Raw genomic sequence first — 19,130 nt, 5'->3', positions numbered from 1 at the left:
GCTATCCAAACGGGTTCCCTCGAAATCTGCTAGGGCTATCCAAACAATCTGCTAGAGGAGGAGGTGAGCTAGGTGGCCGACGGCCATAGCCCTTTAGGGATAGTGGACCCTTGGATTAAGGACTGAATGTTCCTTGGCCGTCCAAGTTTTCAACTTTCGAGGGTCACCGGAGGCTGCACTTGTGAATCACTTTCCCACTAACACAGCATTTTGATATGGGATGTTCGGTGGTCAACTGGTCATTATGTGAAAAATTAATGCACTCTAGATTTCCAAAATCGAGATGGAGAATTAGAGTTGCCACGTGTCTAATGCTTTAGTGAATTTATCTCACACTTTGGTTAAAATTGCACGGCATGAAAGGAGTTCACATCTCCGTGAGGCCGCCCCACAGCACATTCCCACGGTGCATTGGGAACTTCTAGTGAATAGTATCACTTTTAATGATGTCATTATCGGGAGATGTTTCCAATATATGGCGGGGATGTGCTGTGGAGTGATCTTTGCAGGGCGGAGATGTGATGTCGCATGAAACTGTAAATAAAAAAAATGGAAAATCTAGTTTAATTTTATTTTTGGTTTTACTGATTGGGGTCTTATTTTATTTTATTTTATTTGTATTATAACCAAACAAAATAAGATAAAATTTGAAACTAAAATAAATCAACATTTGCACTTATATCATTTTTACTATCATAAGTTATGGTGCTTGGTTGCAATGCAAATAAATTTGTACTGATACAAAATTTTGATGGTGCAAATTATTTTCGTGTAAATTCTTACTTATTTTTGTGTCACATTTTAGCATATTTTATTTGATTGTAATATAAATGAAGTAAATTAAGACATAAAGCAGAATAAAATGGAACCCAAAACAAAATGAAATGAGAATTTGTATTTTTTTCATTTGCACTTCAGTGCATTTATACTAGTGCAAATAAAATGGTGCTGCAACGAAAGATAACTTACAAAAAAATGAAAGTTTGAACTTAATTAACCAAGTAAGATAGAAAATATGGGCCCGCTTGGTGCATCTTTTCGTGCGGTCTTTCGGCTATTTATAAGCCAGGCAGACCGATTTTCGGTTTATTCTCATTTGGTTTGTGGAAGATCTAGCCACCAAAAGCCGGAATGCCGAAAAGATGTGAAAAGCCCATTTTGAACTGATTTCGGGGAGGTTTCAAATGAAATTTTTTGGTCTTCTGCATTATATTCTTGCACGAAAAGACACAGAAAGACGTGAAAAGACATGCATCTCCCAAACTAGTTTCAGACTGTCCAGATTTTCATGCAAAAACTCAATACATCTTTTACTTGTCAAACTATCACAAGATCCAAAAAGACTTTCCAAACGGGCCCTAATTTGTTATTAGCTAAAGCTTTTAGTTTTTCGGATATGGACTGGCGAGCATAATTATTCGTGACACGTTAACCCTTTCTTACGCTGTGCGATTTGCAGGATTTTTCTGATTAAAAACCTGTCAATAAATACCTGAATAATCAGTATTTTATAACAGAAACAAACGCATGCCAAAGGAAACTAAAATGACAAAAAGCTCCCTATACCTCCCACTGAGATCTATATTTGAATCAAACCGCATTGGGCATTGGATGGGTATCAATATCATCCTTTACGGGGCTGATACGTGGGCCGTGGGGACCCAAGAAGTATGACAGTGGACTCTGTCAGGAGAGGACAAAGTAAGGGTATTATATTAATAGAAGAAGCAGCCAAGAAACAAACAGAGACAGTGGAGGAAAAGCTCAGAATGCTGGAATGATAGCGGCATCGAAGGGAATCAGAAACACTCATGCGTATGTCTGATACGTGTCATGCGTTACACTAATCATTTCCCTAACAGTGGAAGCTGGAAAAGAGGAATTCGTTTTCAACCCAACATCATAACAGAGTGGGATGTAAATATAATAATAATAATTTAATTAGTTAATAATCAATAAAATAAAAGTAGGGGAAAATACTAACATCTACGATTGCACTATGACCCATGGGCTTGGTCCAAAACAGGCCAGAGATGGACTTAATTTATAACCAAAATCACGACAGAGTTAAGGGTCCGTTTTGTTCACATTCGAATCGGATTGGAATCGAAATAGAAATCTGTTGGAATCGGAATAGGAATGGTCTATTCTTATATTTTGTTTGGTTTAGACACAAATCAGAATGAGAATTGAAATTAGTTGGAATGGAATTTCCTTTTTAAGAGAGGGGATGGAATGGTCATCTATACTACCTTAAAAAGCACTAATAGCCTGAAGAATATTTCTGTAATTTTATGAGAACAAAATTTATCCCTTCATATTTAATTTTATTGATAAAAAATGAGGATAATAGGGTAATTGGTTATTGATATTAAATGAGTTGAAAAGAGATAATTTTAAAAAATATATTTTAAATATTTAAAAATATTATTTTGTTGATAAAAACATTAAAAATTTAAAAATTAAGTAAAATAATTAATATTTTATTGAAAAAATATAAAAGTGTGAAATAGACAATAGGGTTTCAGCTATGGGTGAATTCGAGCCAAGCCAAGCCGAATAGTATGAGGCTCGAGCTCGGTTCGAGCAAGAACCTAGAGCTCAAGCTCGATTTTGAGAAAAAAAATATTTTATAAAAATAAAAATTTATATATATAAATATTTTTTATTTGATTTTAACAAATTAAGAATTATAATAATTAATCATTATAATATTTTTACTATATACATATTATATATATATATATATAGAGAGAGAGAAAGAGAGAGCTCGTGAGCCTCATGAGCCGAACTCTAGTAGGCTCAAGCTTGGTTCGTTTCATAATTGAGCAACTCATGAAAAGCTTGGCTCGTTGCCACCCCTAGTTTCAACCTTTTCAGAGAGAGTGTGAAGCAGGGGATCAAAAATAGAGTGTGGACGGGCAATAACCACGAGTTTTTGTCGTGGATGAGAAATTGGGATGTGGACGAGATGAACATAGTGTTGAACACCGCCTAAATCCAACATTTAAGGTATTAACTTGAATTCATCTTCATTGAATCATATATTTAAGACATTCTTGTTTCTTCTCATCATTAAATTATTTTAATTAAATACATGCATAATAAATTAATAATTCCAATAATATAAAAAAAAACTTTTAAAATATACCTAGAAAAAAATACTGTTTTCATCTAGGTGGTGGTAAGAAATTAAACCATTTGGGTCAATCCATTTTGCCACAATTAAATAATAAAATTCAAAAATAGATAAAATACAAAAAAAATATAGAAATTAAAAAAGTGAGAGCATTTGTTACATCATATATTCTACATATAAAACAATGATGAGTATGATAAATATGAAATGTTTTTATTAATGATGGAAAATGAATGTAAAATTTAAATCCTATGTTTAAGATATATATTTTATCATTAAATTCTACTAATTAAATCCACAACATTAATTTTAATAGTATAAAAATAAAAATTTTGAAAAGTTATTTGAAAACAAAACCATTTTATCCCTCCTAGTAGAGTAAGCAATTCAATCATTTGGGGTCAAGTGGGTCAATAAATAATGCCATAATTAAATAATAAAAAAATAAATTTAATAAAACATATAATACAAAAAATAAAAATAATTGGGCAGATCTCCAATACTTTATATTCATTATACTAAACAAAAAAAATTATGAAATGTAATAAGTATTTTTATTAATGATGGAAAATGCATGTAAAATTTGAATCCTATATTTAAGATATATTTTTTATCATTAAATTCTACTAATTAAATCCACAACATTAATTTTAATAGTACAAAAATAAATATTTTGAAAAGTAATTAGAAAACAAAACCATCTTCTCCCTCCTGGTGGTAAGTAAGAAATTCAACCATTTTGAGTCAAATGGGTTAATAAATAATGTTATAATTAAATAATAAAAAGTTAATTTAATAAAATATATAGTACAAAAAATAAAAATAATTAGGCATATCTCTAATATTTTATATTCATTATAGTAAACAAAGTAATTATGAAATGTAAGAATTATTTTATTAATGATGAAAATGGAATGTCAAATTTAAAATCTACCTAGAAATGAAATGATGTAATAGTCAAATAATAAAGTTTTTAAAAATATAAAATACAAACAATGACAAAAAAAAAATAAATGGAGAAAATTTTGGGCACTTATCTAACGTTGTATATTTATAAAAAATAAAATATTGGGTACATCGCATAAATTATGCATTCATTATATTGAACAAAAATAAGTATTATACATAAGAAATAACTTTATAAATGATGGAAATGTAATACAGATTTTAATGTCAATCTAAAAATCCAACTAATTTTCTATTTGGGTGGTGGGTTAGTGGTTTGAGTCAAATGGATTAATCGATTATACGATAATTAAATAATAAATTAAAAAAAGTACAAGTAATCAAAGGAATACATAAAATTATATATTAATTATGTCAAACAAAATTAAGTGTGATAAGTAAAAATTATTTATACTATATAGATGAAATATATAATTTAATTGATTTGAAAGCTAAGCTATTTTCTTATCTAGATGGTGGGTCAATGATCCAACTTTTCAAAGAGACCCATGATGTCATAATTGAATAATAAATACTTAAAAAGAGATAGAACACAAAAAATGAAAAAGTTTAGGATTTTGTTGAAAACATTTAGGAACATTTTTAATGTTCTAAATTTATTATATTAAATAAAAATAATTGTCAAAATAAAAATTCATGTTGTCAGAATTTAATAATAAAATTCAAAAATAGATAAAATGCAAAAAAATATAAAAATTAAAAAAAATTGGGAACATTTTTAACTTCATACATTCGACATATTAAACAATAATAAGTATGTTAAATAAAAAATATTTTATTAATGATGGAAATGGAATGTAAATTTTAAAATCAATTGAATAAAACTATTTTCCTATTCTCTCTTATTAAATTTTATATTTAAGATATATTTTTTTCATCATTAAATTCACAACATTAATTTTAATAATATAAAAATAGATATTTTAAATGTAATTTGAAATCAAAATCATTTTCTTTCCTCCTAGTGGTGGGTAAGCAATTCAACCATTTGGAGTCAAATGGGTTATAATAAAAAATTAAAAAAAGTAAAATATATAATACAAAATAAATAAAAAATAGGGGCATATCTCTAATATTGTATATTCATTAAACTAAACAAAAATAAGTATCAAATGTAAGAAGTATTCTTAAAAATGATGAAAATGAAATGCCAAATTTAAAATCTACCTATAAATGAAATGATGTTATAGTCAAATAATAATAGTAATTGTTATTGCAATTTAAATCTTTCACGTGCAAAGCATGTGCACGTTTATTAGAAGCATTTAAGTTTATTTTTAATCATATTGTTACTTTTATTAATTTTTAAATTTTATTTAACTATGATATGTCTTAAATTTAAGTAATTAATATAAAGAAAAAAATTATCACGTGCGTAATTCCAATTTTAGATCCCTATTCCTACAAACCAAACGGGCCCTCGAAATATAATTGTTTGATAGGTCAGGTTTGTCGTAGTTAACTGATAGTTATTTCAGCCTGGTTTGCTTGCAATGCGATTTCATTTGCATTGGTACAAAAAGGTATGAGAGTGCAAATGAGTGGAATGCAAATTCAGGCTTATTTTGTTTAAAATTTACTTGATTTTATTTGTTTATGGTATAAAAGAAGTAAAATAAAATATAAAGAAAAGTAAAATCCAAGCAAAAAAACCAAAAATTTTTACATTCTTTTGAGTTGTATTCCCATGCATGCATTTGTATTAGTGCCAATGAAAATATTTGCATTTTAAAGTAATAGGCTAGCTGAAATTTAATAATACCCATTGCACGCTCAGAGAAGCAAAATTTGTATTTAAATGGGTTAACCTTTGGACAATAACTTAAAATAGATACAGAGATGGAAGTAAATTTCTGTTTCTACCGCATAGATTTGTATGATTGGAGGTCATTTAAATGATACTTTGTTCCCCTTCCCGTTTTTTACCTTCTTTTTTGGGGGAGGGAATGCTACTTTCTTTTGTGAGACAATTGTGGGTTCCAGTGCATTGAATACATAACATGTAATGAGTTAAATTGGCCTTTGCAGGAACTATAGATACTGGCATACTGCAACCCTGCTTTCATAGTGTTATTGGTCTTGTAGCTCCATTCCCATGAAACCCTTGAATTGTAATTTTGTGATAATATGGGACATTGTAGTACAACTTTGTTAATGGCTACATATTGTGATATTGGGAGATAAGGAAGAGAGAGTAATAAAAGATCTAATAATGAAAAAGGTTTAATGCATGGATGGGGAAGTTAAGTAGTTAATTAACAATTAAGGGTCCGTTTGGTTTATACTTTAAATGGGAAACAGAGCGGAATTGAAATTCTTTTTTTTTTGGTAAACTCCCCTTGACTCCTTTTTCCCCAAAGTGCTGGTTGTAGGATTTGATTATGTGTCAATACTGGAATAAACCAGCTAATACACTAACAAGCCAGCCCTTAATTGGTTCTGGAATTGGAATTGGAATCGCCTATTTTGCCCACCCGTTTGGTTCATATGGGATTAGATACATGGTTCTTATTGTTGTTGTTGTTGAAATAGATACATAGTTTGTACATAATTTCACATGCAATTCACATAAAAAATCAATAAAACAAGAAAAAAAAAAAGGAAAAAGAGGCATATAATAAGATAAATGACATAAAATCCATTTATACTACCATTGGTGATTCACGGTGACCATGGTTTTTGAACTACTGTTGACCCAGACGATTAGATTGTTCAGCTCGGGGACTCATGACTGGTCAGGGTTGCAATTCTGTTTTGACTCCACACTGCTATTTTCCCCAAAATCGTTGAATCGATCACTGATCCTTGACTTGGGCGATCAGACCATTGACTTGTACGATGCCAAACAGACACAAGGTGTATCACCATTTTCTTGAGCAACAGCATCGATGCCAAACAGACACAAGGTGTATTTACCATCAGGACTTCAACAAATGTTAAAAGATTGATGTCAACTATGACATGCCACCTTCTCACTGATTCAGTTCCTGCTTTTTCATCTTAACGACCATTACCAATAGAATAAGAGTCCAAATCTGCTCCTCACATAGCGCTCCATTTTTCATATTCTTATATTATTATTCATAGGAAATGTTCCCAATACACGGTAGGATGTGTATATGAGATCAGTGTGAGGTGCGCTTTGTGAAAGGCAACAGAGCATATCCCATTTCATATAATATACTTATCTTACTTTGATCTTGAGATAATTCCAACAGTCAAGTAAGCTTGACCAAATAGCAGTATAGCTGTTAAACTTAACAATTAATCCTCCAAAAAGAAATGTCCGAATGAAGATATTTCACTGATTTAACTCCAGATTCTCACAATACTATAGGCATTGAATTTCTTCCTTAAAGTAGATCCTTCAATTTGATACGTTAAATACCAATGCTTTGTTTTCAGAGCCAAGTTTAAGCAACTTTGTTTTCTTATTTTAATTATAGAGCTAATTCCTCATGTCTTATTCAAAATATTTGGACCAAAACCCTAAAAAATGCATTTAAGAAGGGGTAGTGTTTGCAGAAATCAAAATTAGGCACACTGTTTAATAGTAATCTGGAAGTGTTTTTATCGAAAACTACATACGGTTTTCGGGAAGATGAAATATAAAAAACAGTTCTGACCTCTCTCTCTCGTTAAGGACGTTTTTGCTGGTTTATAAAAAATGTTCTTCCCATATCAGCATTCTTAAATTTGAAAAGATCCAAAACGTTAGATTTTCATTCTATAGTCGTGAAATACATCCCACTTTTTACGACTCTATTTTCCTTAGGAATCCTGAATGAATCAGTAATAGTTAAACTGAAAATGTCACTAAATTAGCTGATATCTACAAAATAGAGATGTTGAAATCAAACTGCCCCACTATAAAGTTTTGAATTTCTTCCTGTCAAAACCTTATATTTTAATACAAAAAAAAAAAGAGGAAGAAAAAACTGATTTCATTATGAGGCCTCATCTTAGGTGGCAACCTTGCAGCAGTATAAAAAATAGGCTGCCTGTCAATTCTGCATTACTTTGGCTTCATGTTTTTTATGCAAAATAATAAATGTGGGTAAAAGCAAAGGTCCCACCGAGATTTGAACTCGGGTTACTGGATTCAGAGTCCAATGTCCTGACCACTAGACCATGGGACCTGTTTGTCCTTTTTTTTCAGATTTAACTCTCTTTTATCTGCGATAAGTAAAAGAGAAAGTAAAATGATGCATGTCTTCAGCTTATATGACAGAGAATGGGGATAGGAGTAAGGGTGTCAATGGACCGGTTTTGGATTGGATGGACCAATAAGATGTATTGGATTGGACTAATCTGGTCCAAATATTTATTAGATTGGATTGGACCTGATCGTAACATATTTATATTGGATTGGGTTGGATTAAGCCAATATCTGAGCCATCGATACAAGATAAAAATATATGTGTAAATGAATCAGATTTGAGTTGAAACCAATCTAAATCAAAATGATTTTGAACAGATTGGACGGTCCAGACATTGAATTGGACCAATCCAAATTGATCCAAAACATTTATTTGATTGGATTGAACTGATCCATTTATAATGGACTCACATTGGCACCCCTAGATAGGAGGAGGATTATTTGTTACAGAATGTGGGGTAACTCACCGGGAATTGATGTACGAGGGAGGTGCAAATTTTTAACCTGTTATTGGAAATCAAAATTTGCATTGCCAATAAATACAAATAAGATAAAAAGTATTATGATTTTTTATTATTTTAAAATACAAATCATAATTACAAACAAACTGATATTTTTTTTGAAAAAACAAACCAACAGATATAAAACTAAAACAAGTGCAAAATTTATATTCAATTCATATTTATTTGCTCTGCATTCAAACAGAGTCTCACTAATTTACTTTGAGTTCTTAAAAATAAGTGCTTATTTTGGGCCTGTACCACACCAATAAACACTTATTTGCGTTTGAGAAATAAACCCGAATTTTAAACTTATTCTTAAGTACTTGTTTTTTTTTTGGTATGTCTTGGCCCACCATATTATTTTTAAAATACTCATATTACCGCTGTTTAAAAATAAATGCTTTTTTACCAAACACTCGTAAGTGTTTATTAAAATAAATAACTTTTTTAAGCATTTATTAAATAATCAATTATTTTTCAAATAAACACTCTCAAAATTAACATAGTTGCTGAAAAAAACAAAACAAATGGAGAATACTTGTGGCCACCCTGTAACGGGGATAAGTCGTTTAACCCTATTCTCCCCTTCATGTGAGAGAGCTCCCTCACTGAATCATTACCCTTTGGCTTTATAGCCAATTAGCCATGGCTTTGAGCTCCATTATTACGAGCTTAGGGCCAATTTGTCTCCAATAATTAAGGCCTTAAGGACCGTTAGTTCTAAAATATGAACAGAAGTTGCAAGCTTACAACGTCGCTGCATGGTTTTTTGGGATTCGTCCATGTATGAGTCCAAGAACCCATCCAGTGCTGTGCTAGCTGTGGACCCAAATCCTGAAGGACTACTACGTACTGCAACGCCAAGAGGATGTAAACACGAGTCAGCTCCCTCCATTAATCCATTAAACAATAGCAATAGAAAACAATTTTTGTATAATAATAATATCAGAAATTTGAGAATCTTGGAACTCTGTTTTCCTTTCTTCTTTTTCTCTGTGTTGGGTCTTTTCTTCTGAGAGAGTTGCTTTTTATTGTTCCTGAGATCTCTCCGTCCCGCAGTGAAGTGTGAAGGGTTTTTATTTTTTCTCCGTCTAGAAAAAGCATTTCAAAAGACCTCAACTTTTACCTCTTGTCTGCCATTATAGAGCCATAAATATAACACTTCCCCCACCCCCCACCCCTTGTTCCTAGCTCACCCACCTCTCTCTGGGTTTTTACTAAGCTAGCCGGAAAGTCAGTCTCCCGGCTGTTTTTCCGGCGCTTGGGTGTCCTTCTTTTATTACTCTTCGTCTTTTTGAGCATTTAAAGCTCATATCTCTGTCTCCCTATTTGAACTCTGAAAAGAATGGGTTGATATGTGATTTTCTTTACTGGTTTCTGGCTTTGAAACTCCTGTTCTCTCTTGGGTTCTCGTAAGATACTGTTTCTTTGCAGCAGTGTCTGAGAAAGCTCGTTATTTGGAACTTAGTTTGTTCTGTTATAGTGTCATTACTTTCTGGCTTTGCTGAAACCATTTACTGGTTCTTTAACTCGATTCCGGTCCTTGTCATAGCAGAGCAGAGATTACAATATTTTCACTCTCTCTCTTTCTCTCTCTAAATTTCCAAGTTTCTATCTGGGTTCTTCGTTTAGCTGATTTTCCCTCTGGATTTTCTTTTTATTGTTTTTTTTCGGTGGAACCCTCTCTCTCTCTCTAAATCCAGTTGATTTACTCCGAAAGAAAAGAAAAAGAAAATGATCACCGGAACCGATCTGTATCACGTTCTCACGGCCGTTGTGCCTCTATATGTTGCTATGATCCTTGCTTACGGTTCAGTGAAATGGTGGAAGATTTTCAGTCCCGATCAATGTTCGGGTATAAATCGCTTTGTTGCTCTATTCGCTGTTCCTCTGCTTTCCTTTCACTTCATCTCAACCAACAACCCGTACACCATGAACCTAAGATTCATTGCTGCTGATACACTTCAGAAGATCATGGCATTAACAGTCCTGGCAATCTGGTCCAGAGTCAGCTCGAGAGGTTCTCTCGAGTGGTCAATAACACTCTTTTCCCTTTCTACTCTGCCCAACACTCTTGTTATGGGTATTCCCCTTCTGAAGGGTATGTATGGAGATTTCTCAGGGAGTTTAATGGTTCAGATCGTTGTTCTCCAATGCATAATATGGTACACTTTGATGCTCTTCTTGTTCGAGTACAGAGGAGCTAGGCTTCTCATTGTAGAACAGTTCCCCGACACGGCTGGTTCGATCATTTCCTTCAGAGTGGACTCCGATATTATTTCCTTAGATGGAAAAGAACCTCTCCAGACCGAAGCCGAGGTCGGTGAGGATGGGAAGCTTCATGTTACAGTGAGGAAATCAACCAGTTCCCGTTCAGAGATTTTCTCTCGACGGTCACATGGGCCTAACTCCGGTGTTTCGTTGACTCCCAGACCGTCGAACTTGACGAATGCAGAGATTTACTCGCTGCAGTCATCCAGAAATCCAACACCGAGGGGCTCGAGCTTCAACCACACTGATTTTTATTCCATGGTGAATGGAAGGAATGCCAACAGCATAAGTCCCAGACAGTCGAATTTCGGGAACCTGGCTTTCGACGAGGAGAACGGGATGGGTGGATTCACGAATCCTCCCAGAGCAAATGGGATCTTTTCACAGGGGAATCCGGTGCAGGGTGCAGGGTATCCTGCCCCGCCAAGTGCGGGAATATTTTCGCCAGCTGCCGGACCTGGGGCGAAGAAGAAGGCAAATGGGACCGATGGGGGGAAAGATCTCCACATGTTTGTTTGGAGCTCCAGTGCTTCCCCCGTCTCTGAAGGGGGAATTCATGTCTTCAGAGGAGGGGATTTTGGGAATGAACATGGTGTAGGTCATCCTGCAGAAAATCATACTAAAGGTTAGAGCATTTCCTCTTTTTTCTGTAGATGGTATGTTTAATAATATCTAAAGTTCTTGGAGTTTTGTGTTGATGATGCCACCTTCTTTGTCTTGTTGGGTCTGTTTCGAGGAAATAGGCTTCCTTTTTTCTTGATTCTTCTCTGTAATTTTTTGTTGGTTTAGTGGGTTTTGGTGGATGCATTCTGTTTCTTTTTGATCATTTAGGGTAACAGATATCGCTGTGATTTTGGTGGGACTTGTTATTGATTGATGACAGTTTTGTTTGTTTATGTCTCTCATCAGATTACGAAGAATTTGGCCGGGATGAGTTCAGCTTCGGGAACAGGCCGGGCTCCCAAGTGGCTGAGCGAGATGGACCGACCTTGTCAAAGCTGGGTTCAAGCTCTACGACCGAGCTCCACCCTAAGGCTGCGATGCAAGGCGACGCCAAGTCCTCATCCATGCCGCCTGCCAGTGTTATGACCCGGCTCATCCTGATCATGGTTTGGCGTAAACTCATTAGGAATCCCAACACTTACTCCAGCCTCATTGGCCTCACCTGGTCCCTGGTTTCTTTTAGGTATTTATCTTTCAGCCTTATTAAATGATCTCAGCTTTGTTGATTCTTTCTACCAGTCGGTCCCTTACAGTAGTCTTACTTCTGTAGGTGGGGGATTGAGATGCCAGCCATTATAGATGGTTCGATTAAAATCCTTTCTAACGCCGGTCTCGGAATGGCCATGTTCAGTCTTGGTATGTTCTGATTTCTGAGGTTGTTTCAGATTTTGTTTCCTTCATTTTCTCTGTTAACCGAGGGATGATCGGTTTTAAAACCAAAACTATGGCAATCCAGGGTTGTTTATGGCATTACAGCCAAGAATCATTGCTTGTGGGAACTCAGTTGCTTCCTTCGCTATGGCTGTCCGGTTCCTCACGGGTCCTGCAGTCATGGCTGCAGCCTCCATTGCCGTTGGTCTGCGAGGAGTTCTCTTACATGTCGCCATCGTACAGGTAAAAGGGGTCAGAGCTCTGAAGATGCTTTCTCAATTGTGTCTGATAGTCTCTCCTTCAACCTGCTTTCCTAGCTTTCATTTTGCTCTCGAGTGTTGGTAGTAAGTAGTAAATGTTCATTTTTCTGTTTGTCTTTGAATTTTCAGGCAGCTCTTCCCCAGGGAATTGTACCCTTTGTGTTTGCCAAGGAATATAATGTGCATCCGGACATACTGAGCACTGGGTTTGTATTCAACAATGTATCTATGCATGCATGCATGAATGCATATATGTATGTTAATGGGTCATCTTCTGGCCTTTCTACTTGTCTCTGTACATGCAATGTTATGTGGGATTGGGAATGCATTCATGCATGCATGCATGACATAGACAATGGCATGTTATATTGTTAATATTTCTCATCTTTTTTGAATTGTGTCATCTTTCAGGGTTATCTTTGGAATGTTGATAGCTCTGCCCATAACCCTAGTCTACTACATCTTACTGGGTCTTTGAGAGGGGGGTATGGGAGAGGGATGCTGTGACCTGTGACTGGGAGGAGTCTCTTCATACTGTAAAGATAACCCTTTGTTGGGTTTTTCGTTTTTTTTGCTTGTCCAAGTGTCTAACAAAACAGCTGAGGAGAGGGAGAGAGAAAAGAGGTGTAACGAAGGACCATTTGACTGAAGAATGAAAAAAAGAAAAAAAAGCTGAGAGGGAGGAACAAGGGCGTGACCGTTGGACTAGATTTTTGAATATTTTCTCTGTTCTTTTCTAATCTTTTTTTCCTTGTTCTTTTGGAATTGGAAAAAGCTAAGCATGTCTGTAGTTGAGATGCCTTCTACTTTAAATGTGAAAATGGTTATCTGGAAGCTGTGACAGAGGCCTTCTTTTGACGATTACTTTAGAGCATCTGTCGCTTGTCATTCACTGCCCAGGTCACAAATATGTGCTTCTTGGGGTTTCCTTTTTACTTTGCTTCCTCCCTGTATTTTAGTATGCAAAAGTTTCAAGCTCAACTGACCTACTCCACTGAATTGTTTCCAGATTTGTAGGCAAAAGCTTATTTTTTTAGTTATTTGAGCCACTTCCGATTCACCGGGTCATGTCATTTTGTGGTGGAATTGGTTCTCTATTTAAAAGCAACAGACAAATTCAGCTTCACACATTTCAACCGGGAAAGCTGAGTTGAACGGTTGAGCCGGTTGCTGGTGTTATGATCCGATCATGAACATCCAAACCCTAGGACCAAGTCGATTGTTCTGGTTCGACCATCCGGGTCGACCCACTAAAGATGTGTCTAATTTCAAGGGATGTCAATATGGGACCCAAACAAACATTATTCGTTTGGGACTTTGTTGGACACGACGTTTCCATAGAAATAACGAATCGGAAGTGCACTGAAACGGTCCTCTGTATCTCGAAGCACTTTTGTCTCCCATGGCTTGAGGCTCAGAGCAGAACCAATCCTGTCACCTGGAGATGTTGGCCCAGAGAGGGGACCGAGTGTGGGGACCAAATCAAAGATTGACAGGCCCATTGGTAGTGGGGTCTGACAAATTATGCGGCTTACTTTCAGGCCTAGATTGGAGCCCAACGCAGGTTGAAAATCCATGTGAAAAGATTGCATTGTTGGGAGCATTAACTTGGAAGAAATTTGAGTTCCTACGTGGAACCCACGAACCCATGGTTCCTATTTTCTTAAATATTCTCAAGTCATATGTAGGCATGAGAAGGGACATCCTCTCTCTGGATGTTGGCCCAAGATTGGTTTAGTTTGTACCTTAGTTCTCTCTTAGTTCGATTCTACCCAATCAACCGGACCGACTGAAGAATTGATTAACTTGGGTCTGGTTCGATGGTTTGTCCTGTTTAATAATTGGGTTGGGACTGTTTGAGAAGAGTATAAATGCAAATATGTATTTGTACTCTTCTCAAACTGAGCCCAACTGATTATATAGTTCTGATGTACAGAGGTCCCTGTTTTTTTGGTAACCTTTTGTCATATTTTGTCTAACCGGGTAAATTTCATAACAGTAGATGAGATAATTTTGGTTGGAAAGACTTGTATTAAAAACATAAAACATTTTACTATTTACTGTCATTTTTATTAAGACTATATTATCAAAAATAAAATTTCAAAGTTGTTAATTGTTATAATTATAGATGTCAAGTATAATTAGGTCTAATCAAGTCAGACTCATTTATACTTGTTAACATTTTTTGATAATTTTTACTATATTTTATGTTTAGAAGGGTAAAATTAAGAATTATAATGACAGCTCAACTCATTGCCACCCCTATAATGACAGCTCTATCCTCTCCACTATTCCATGTACGATTTACTATGTACCGAAGTTAAGAATGCCAAAGTAAAAATTACAAGGCAAGTTCCTATTGCAAAGTTGATTATATCCCCTTGAATGTAAGATTTTCAATTCCAAATGGGTTTTCATTCAGTTCCCTTTGAAGTCATTGGATCCTTTACCGATTTGGAGTTATCCCCTTCTAACAATTCCAATAATGACCAATCTAATAATATATAGTTTTTCTAACAAGGAATGAATGCCAAACTAGCATTATTAGTTCTTTTATCTTTTTCGAGGTAAAGACTACTGAAACGTTTTATCACTTTAGTATTTCAATGTTGGTAAGTCTTGAATGTCATCATTTTTATCCTTTGAACCAGTAAAATCTTGGCATTTTACCTTCAAAGCATTCATGAAAAGTAGTTGTACATGAAAAACTGAAAAATCTAGTTAACCGATTGTTTTAGTTTGATTTTTGGTTTAATTTTTTTTAAACCCATTGGTTTGATTTCAAAAATGTGCTCATAGCTAGGTCACCTTTTTTTTCTTTTCTTTTATATATATATATATATATATATATATTTTTTTTTTTTTTAATTTTAAGTTTTGAAGGCTCTAGGCCAGGAACCCTGAGCACTCCTATTGAAAAGACAATCTCATGGTGTAAATGACATGACTATGCAGATGGTTGAGATGATGAAACAATCCTTTGAACCGAAAACAGTTGTTTAAAGTCATGAATGTGTAAATGAAATAGTCACTAAGTGACAATGAATGCATATCAAGTGTTTTTGGGTGTTTAATCAGCTTCAACTGGTTCTACCTCTATGTTTTGCGTCTTTGAAAGCTCATTATTATAGTACATATATGAACTAGAAAAATGAATGAGTGAGCTTCCACTCATCCTAGTGACTGAAATGATGAAACACTTCTTTTCTATCATCATTCTTTGTGTGCATTCCATGTGCCAGTCTTGCTTTTGATTTCCCAAAGTTCTTTTCTTTAAACAAAGCAAGAATATTTAGGTTGTTATCCATGCTTCAAACTTATTCCCCTTTTTGTTTTATATTCTTTGTTAATGGTTGGAAAGTCTCAAATGAAGGGTAGTTTGTCCTCCATATGCAGTGTTTTGTTAGGAGCTAGACATAACATTAGTCAATAGACAACATTACAGCTAAGACTTCTTTATGTAAGTCAGGGCAACCCTAGAAAGTGTGTTGAAAAAACAATTATTAAATAACCCAAAAGTAAGGGTGTCAATGGACCGGTTTTGGATCGGACCCTGTTCAGTCCAAAATCAATTTGAACGGATTGGAGGGACCCACAAGATATATTGGATTGGATCAATCCGGTACAAAATATTTATTAGATTGGATTGGATCTGATCCATCCATAATAAATTGGATTGGGTTGGATTGAGCTAATATCTATTCCATTGATATAAGATAAGAATATAGGTGTCAATGGACAAGGTTTGGGGTTGAAACCAATCTAAATCAAAACGAAATTGAACAGATTGGACAGTTCAGACATTGAATTGGACCGGTCCAAAATAATCCTTAATATTCTTTGGATTGAATTGGACCTGGTCCATTTATAAAGGACTCACACTGGACTGGATTGGATTGGACAAAATACAGTCCAATTGACACCCCTACCCAAAAGTAGAAAAACCCCTTAAAATCCAGAATTGATTTACTTACAAAAATTGTTTGTTCACAGTGACTAGATGACTAACTTATTTGAGGAAAACCTTTTTCTGGCTCAAATCTAAACACACTAAATCTTTCTCTCACACACACAAACACACGTACACCCACCTCACAAAATTAGTCTAGAGTTGCTTCTATGGAAAGTCATTTGCAATCTCATGGTATCAAACAAGTGATGTTATTTAACTCTTAGCATGGAAGAAAATTACCATCATCTGATAATATCACTGATGGTGCATGCTTTTATCTTGGTTTAATAGAGGAATTAGTACCACTTTCAAAGGCATCAGAACTTTGTACTCAAATTTCACCAACTATAACAAACTTTAACTGCTTTATTCTTTTTCTCAATTGTTCAGTTTTTTAGTCTTTCCAGGTAAAATGTATTGTTACTTAAATATACCTAAATACTTGCTTTGTGAAACATAACTCATGCAGAGAAAGCTTTTTTCCATATGGTTGCATTTATTTATTTGAAAAATGGGTCGAAGATTTTCTAGACAAAATTATTTTAACTACTATTTCTGACAGAGTCTATTTTATGTTGAAATAAAGTGAATCTATATGCAAATTATGAGTATTCTCACTTTTCAGTTTATTATGTTTGCATGGCATGAATAATGCATCTATCAAAAAAAAAAATGCAGAAAAAAAGTTTGGGCTTGGTATTCTGGATGGAGTCTGGATTTCCTGCCCACAAGAATTCTGCTCACGTCTACCCACATAACATCGCAGCTACACATGAAGAATATATCACCCCCTACATAGTATTATGCTTGGAGAGATGTTCCCAGTGCCCGGGGATAGTGTGTTGTGGGTAGACGTGGGCAGAGTTCTTGTGGGCAGGAGATCCAGAGTCTCCTGGATGGACCACATATGGGCCTAAAGAATTTATAATTCCTAAAAGTCCCAAACATGAAGATGGGATTTTGATGGTTGGATTGAATTTGTTGAAAAACAAGAAGGGATATATTTTGAGTAAGTCCCAACTTGATGAAATATAAGTGCCTCCTCCTTATAAAGGTTCTCTCATTGATTCAATCAAAGTCCATTATTTTCCTAGAGGAGGATTAGAATTTTCCAGTACCCTTGGTTTGATTTATATTTTAAGGCAAGACACTGTGTATCTGTACTAGCAATGCATGTGAATTGTGGCATGCATGGGTATATGTATATATTGCCTGAGTCACTGAGACACCTAATTTATGCTTTTCATGTTGATGTGGTCTTCCTTCATGTTTTGTCAATTGTTCTTTAGTTTCCATCTTTCAATGTCTGTTTGCTGTGTTATCTTTGGAATTTAACAAAAAATGCTGTCAAAAGCTGAGATGTTCTTCAGTGAAGAGAAAGCAAGAAGTAAAAGTTGAGATGGAGAGGGAGAGATGGGGACATAACTGTTGGAGTACAGATTTTGGAACATTTGTCCCCCACTTTTCCCTCCTTTAAGTTGTTTTTGTTGTCTTGGTAAAAGTTAACTTGTTTTTAGTTGAACAGTCGAGATGCTGTTGTAGTGAAGACGTAAATGGATTAACTCAAAGCTAATAGTGACCCTTCTTCATTTAATTGTTACTGTTGAGCATCTGTGATTTATACTACACGTCTACACCAAGCTGAGGAGATTTTTGATTTTTGATTTTTTTTGTTACTAAGGCTCAGTTTGGAAGGAGTACAAATATAAATTTGTAGAGTACAAAACCTTGTATTTTGTATTATTTTATATGTATTTATACTCTTCCCAAACTGAACCTAAGTGCTCCAATAAACTGATTTGGTTCACTGGATCCCCCACTTAAACTGAATCAAACTTCTTGTTAATGCGAGCTGTGAATGATTAATTAAGGTGGAGCTTGCCTATGTTGGGTGGAATTGCTAAGAGGTGATAAGGGGAAAAACTTAGGGTCCATTTGCTTTGCGCTCAGAATTGGAATCCAAAATGATCTATTCCTTTTGCTTATTTGGTTTATATGGGAATTGGAATTGGATTTCATAAGATTTGCACAGTTCCAGGGAGGGTTGGCATTGGGCAAAAGAGAAATAGGATTTGGAGGGGAGGGTCCAAGTCACTTGTTATTTTGGTCTGGCTGGAATGAGATTTTCCTTCTCAAAGGGGAGGTTGCAATGGCCCTTTCCTCAAATGGGAGAATGTCATTTCGCCCAAACAAACGATTGGAATTAAAATGGACCATTTCAATTCTGATTCCAGACCCCTATTCCCGTAAATCAAACGGACCATCAATATTTTTACCCCAAAACCCAAGCTGTATTTGGGCAAGATTTACTCAAAAGTGCAAGAGGGAGAGGATGAGCTGTGTATGATAGTGGAGAAACCCTTTTCAAAAGTTCAAATGTTATTGTAAATGTGCCCTTCTTCATATGAAAAACATTTTACTATAAGGTTGCCCTTGGATTCGTGAATCTCTGTGTGCTTTCCTTTGCAGCATGGAATTTGAAGAAATGCAGAAAAGAAGCCCATGA

The 19,130-nt window shown here is 34.9% G+C and overlaps 1 protein-coding gene and 1 non-coding gene across 2 annotated transcripts; one reads left to right on the top strand and one right to left on the bottom strand.

Moving 5' to 3' along the window:
- Positions 1 to 8,172: 8,172 nt before the first annotated feature.
- Positions 8,173 to 8,244, bottom strand: TRNAQ-CUG (transfer RNA glutamine (anticodon CUG)). Its single transcript has one exon. It is a non-coding gene; the product is annotated as a tRNA-Gln (tRNA).
- Positions 8,245 to 9,950: 1,706 nt separating this feature from the next.
- LOC104607816 (putative auxin efflux carrier component 1b) lies at positions 9,951 to 13,506 on the top strand. The gene is made up of 6 exons (XM_010273541.3): positions 9,951 to 11,663; positions 11,948 to 12,224; positions 12,312 to 12,397; positions 12,498 to 12,655; positions 12,802 to 12,878; positions 13,084 to 13,506. The coding sequence occupies exons 1-6, from the start codon at positions 10,502 to 10,504 to the stop codon at positions 13,148 to 13,150; spliced, it is 1,827 nt and encodes a 608-aa protein (XP_010271843.1). The 5' UTR covers positions 9,951 to 10,501; the 3' UTR covers positions 13,151 to 13,506.
- The last annotated feature ends 5,624 nt before the right edge of the window (positions 13,507 to 19,130 follow it).

The sequence above is a fragment of the Nelumbo nucifera genome, chromosome 7, assembly GCF_055504915.1.
Source record: "Nelumbo nucifera cultivar China Antique chromosome 7, China Antique-T2T, whole genome shotgun sequence".
Lineage (NCBI taxonomy): Eukaryota > Viridiplantae > Streptophyta > Magnoliopsida > Proteales > Nelumbonaceae > Nelumbo > Nelumbo nucifera.
Note: the sequence above shows the minus strand (reverse complement) of the source record. Positions and strands in the feature narration are given on the sequence as shown.

Coding starts and splice junctions, on each gene's coding strand:
- LOC104607816 (XM_010273541.3), top strand. CDS start 10,502: ATGATCACCGGAACCGATCTGTATCACGTTCTCACGGCCGTTGTGCCT. Junction 11,664..11,947: donor TGCAGAAAATCATACTAAAG/GTTAGAGCATTT, acceptor GTCTCTCATCAG/ATTACGAAGAATTTGGCCGG. Junction 12,225..12,311: donor TGGTCCCTGGTTTCTTTTAG/GTATTTATCTTT, acceptor TTACTTCTGTAG/GTGGGGGATTGAGATGCCAG.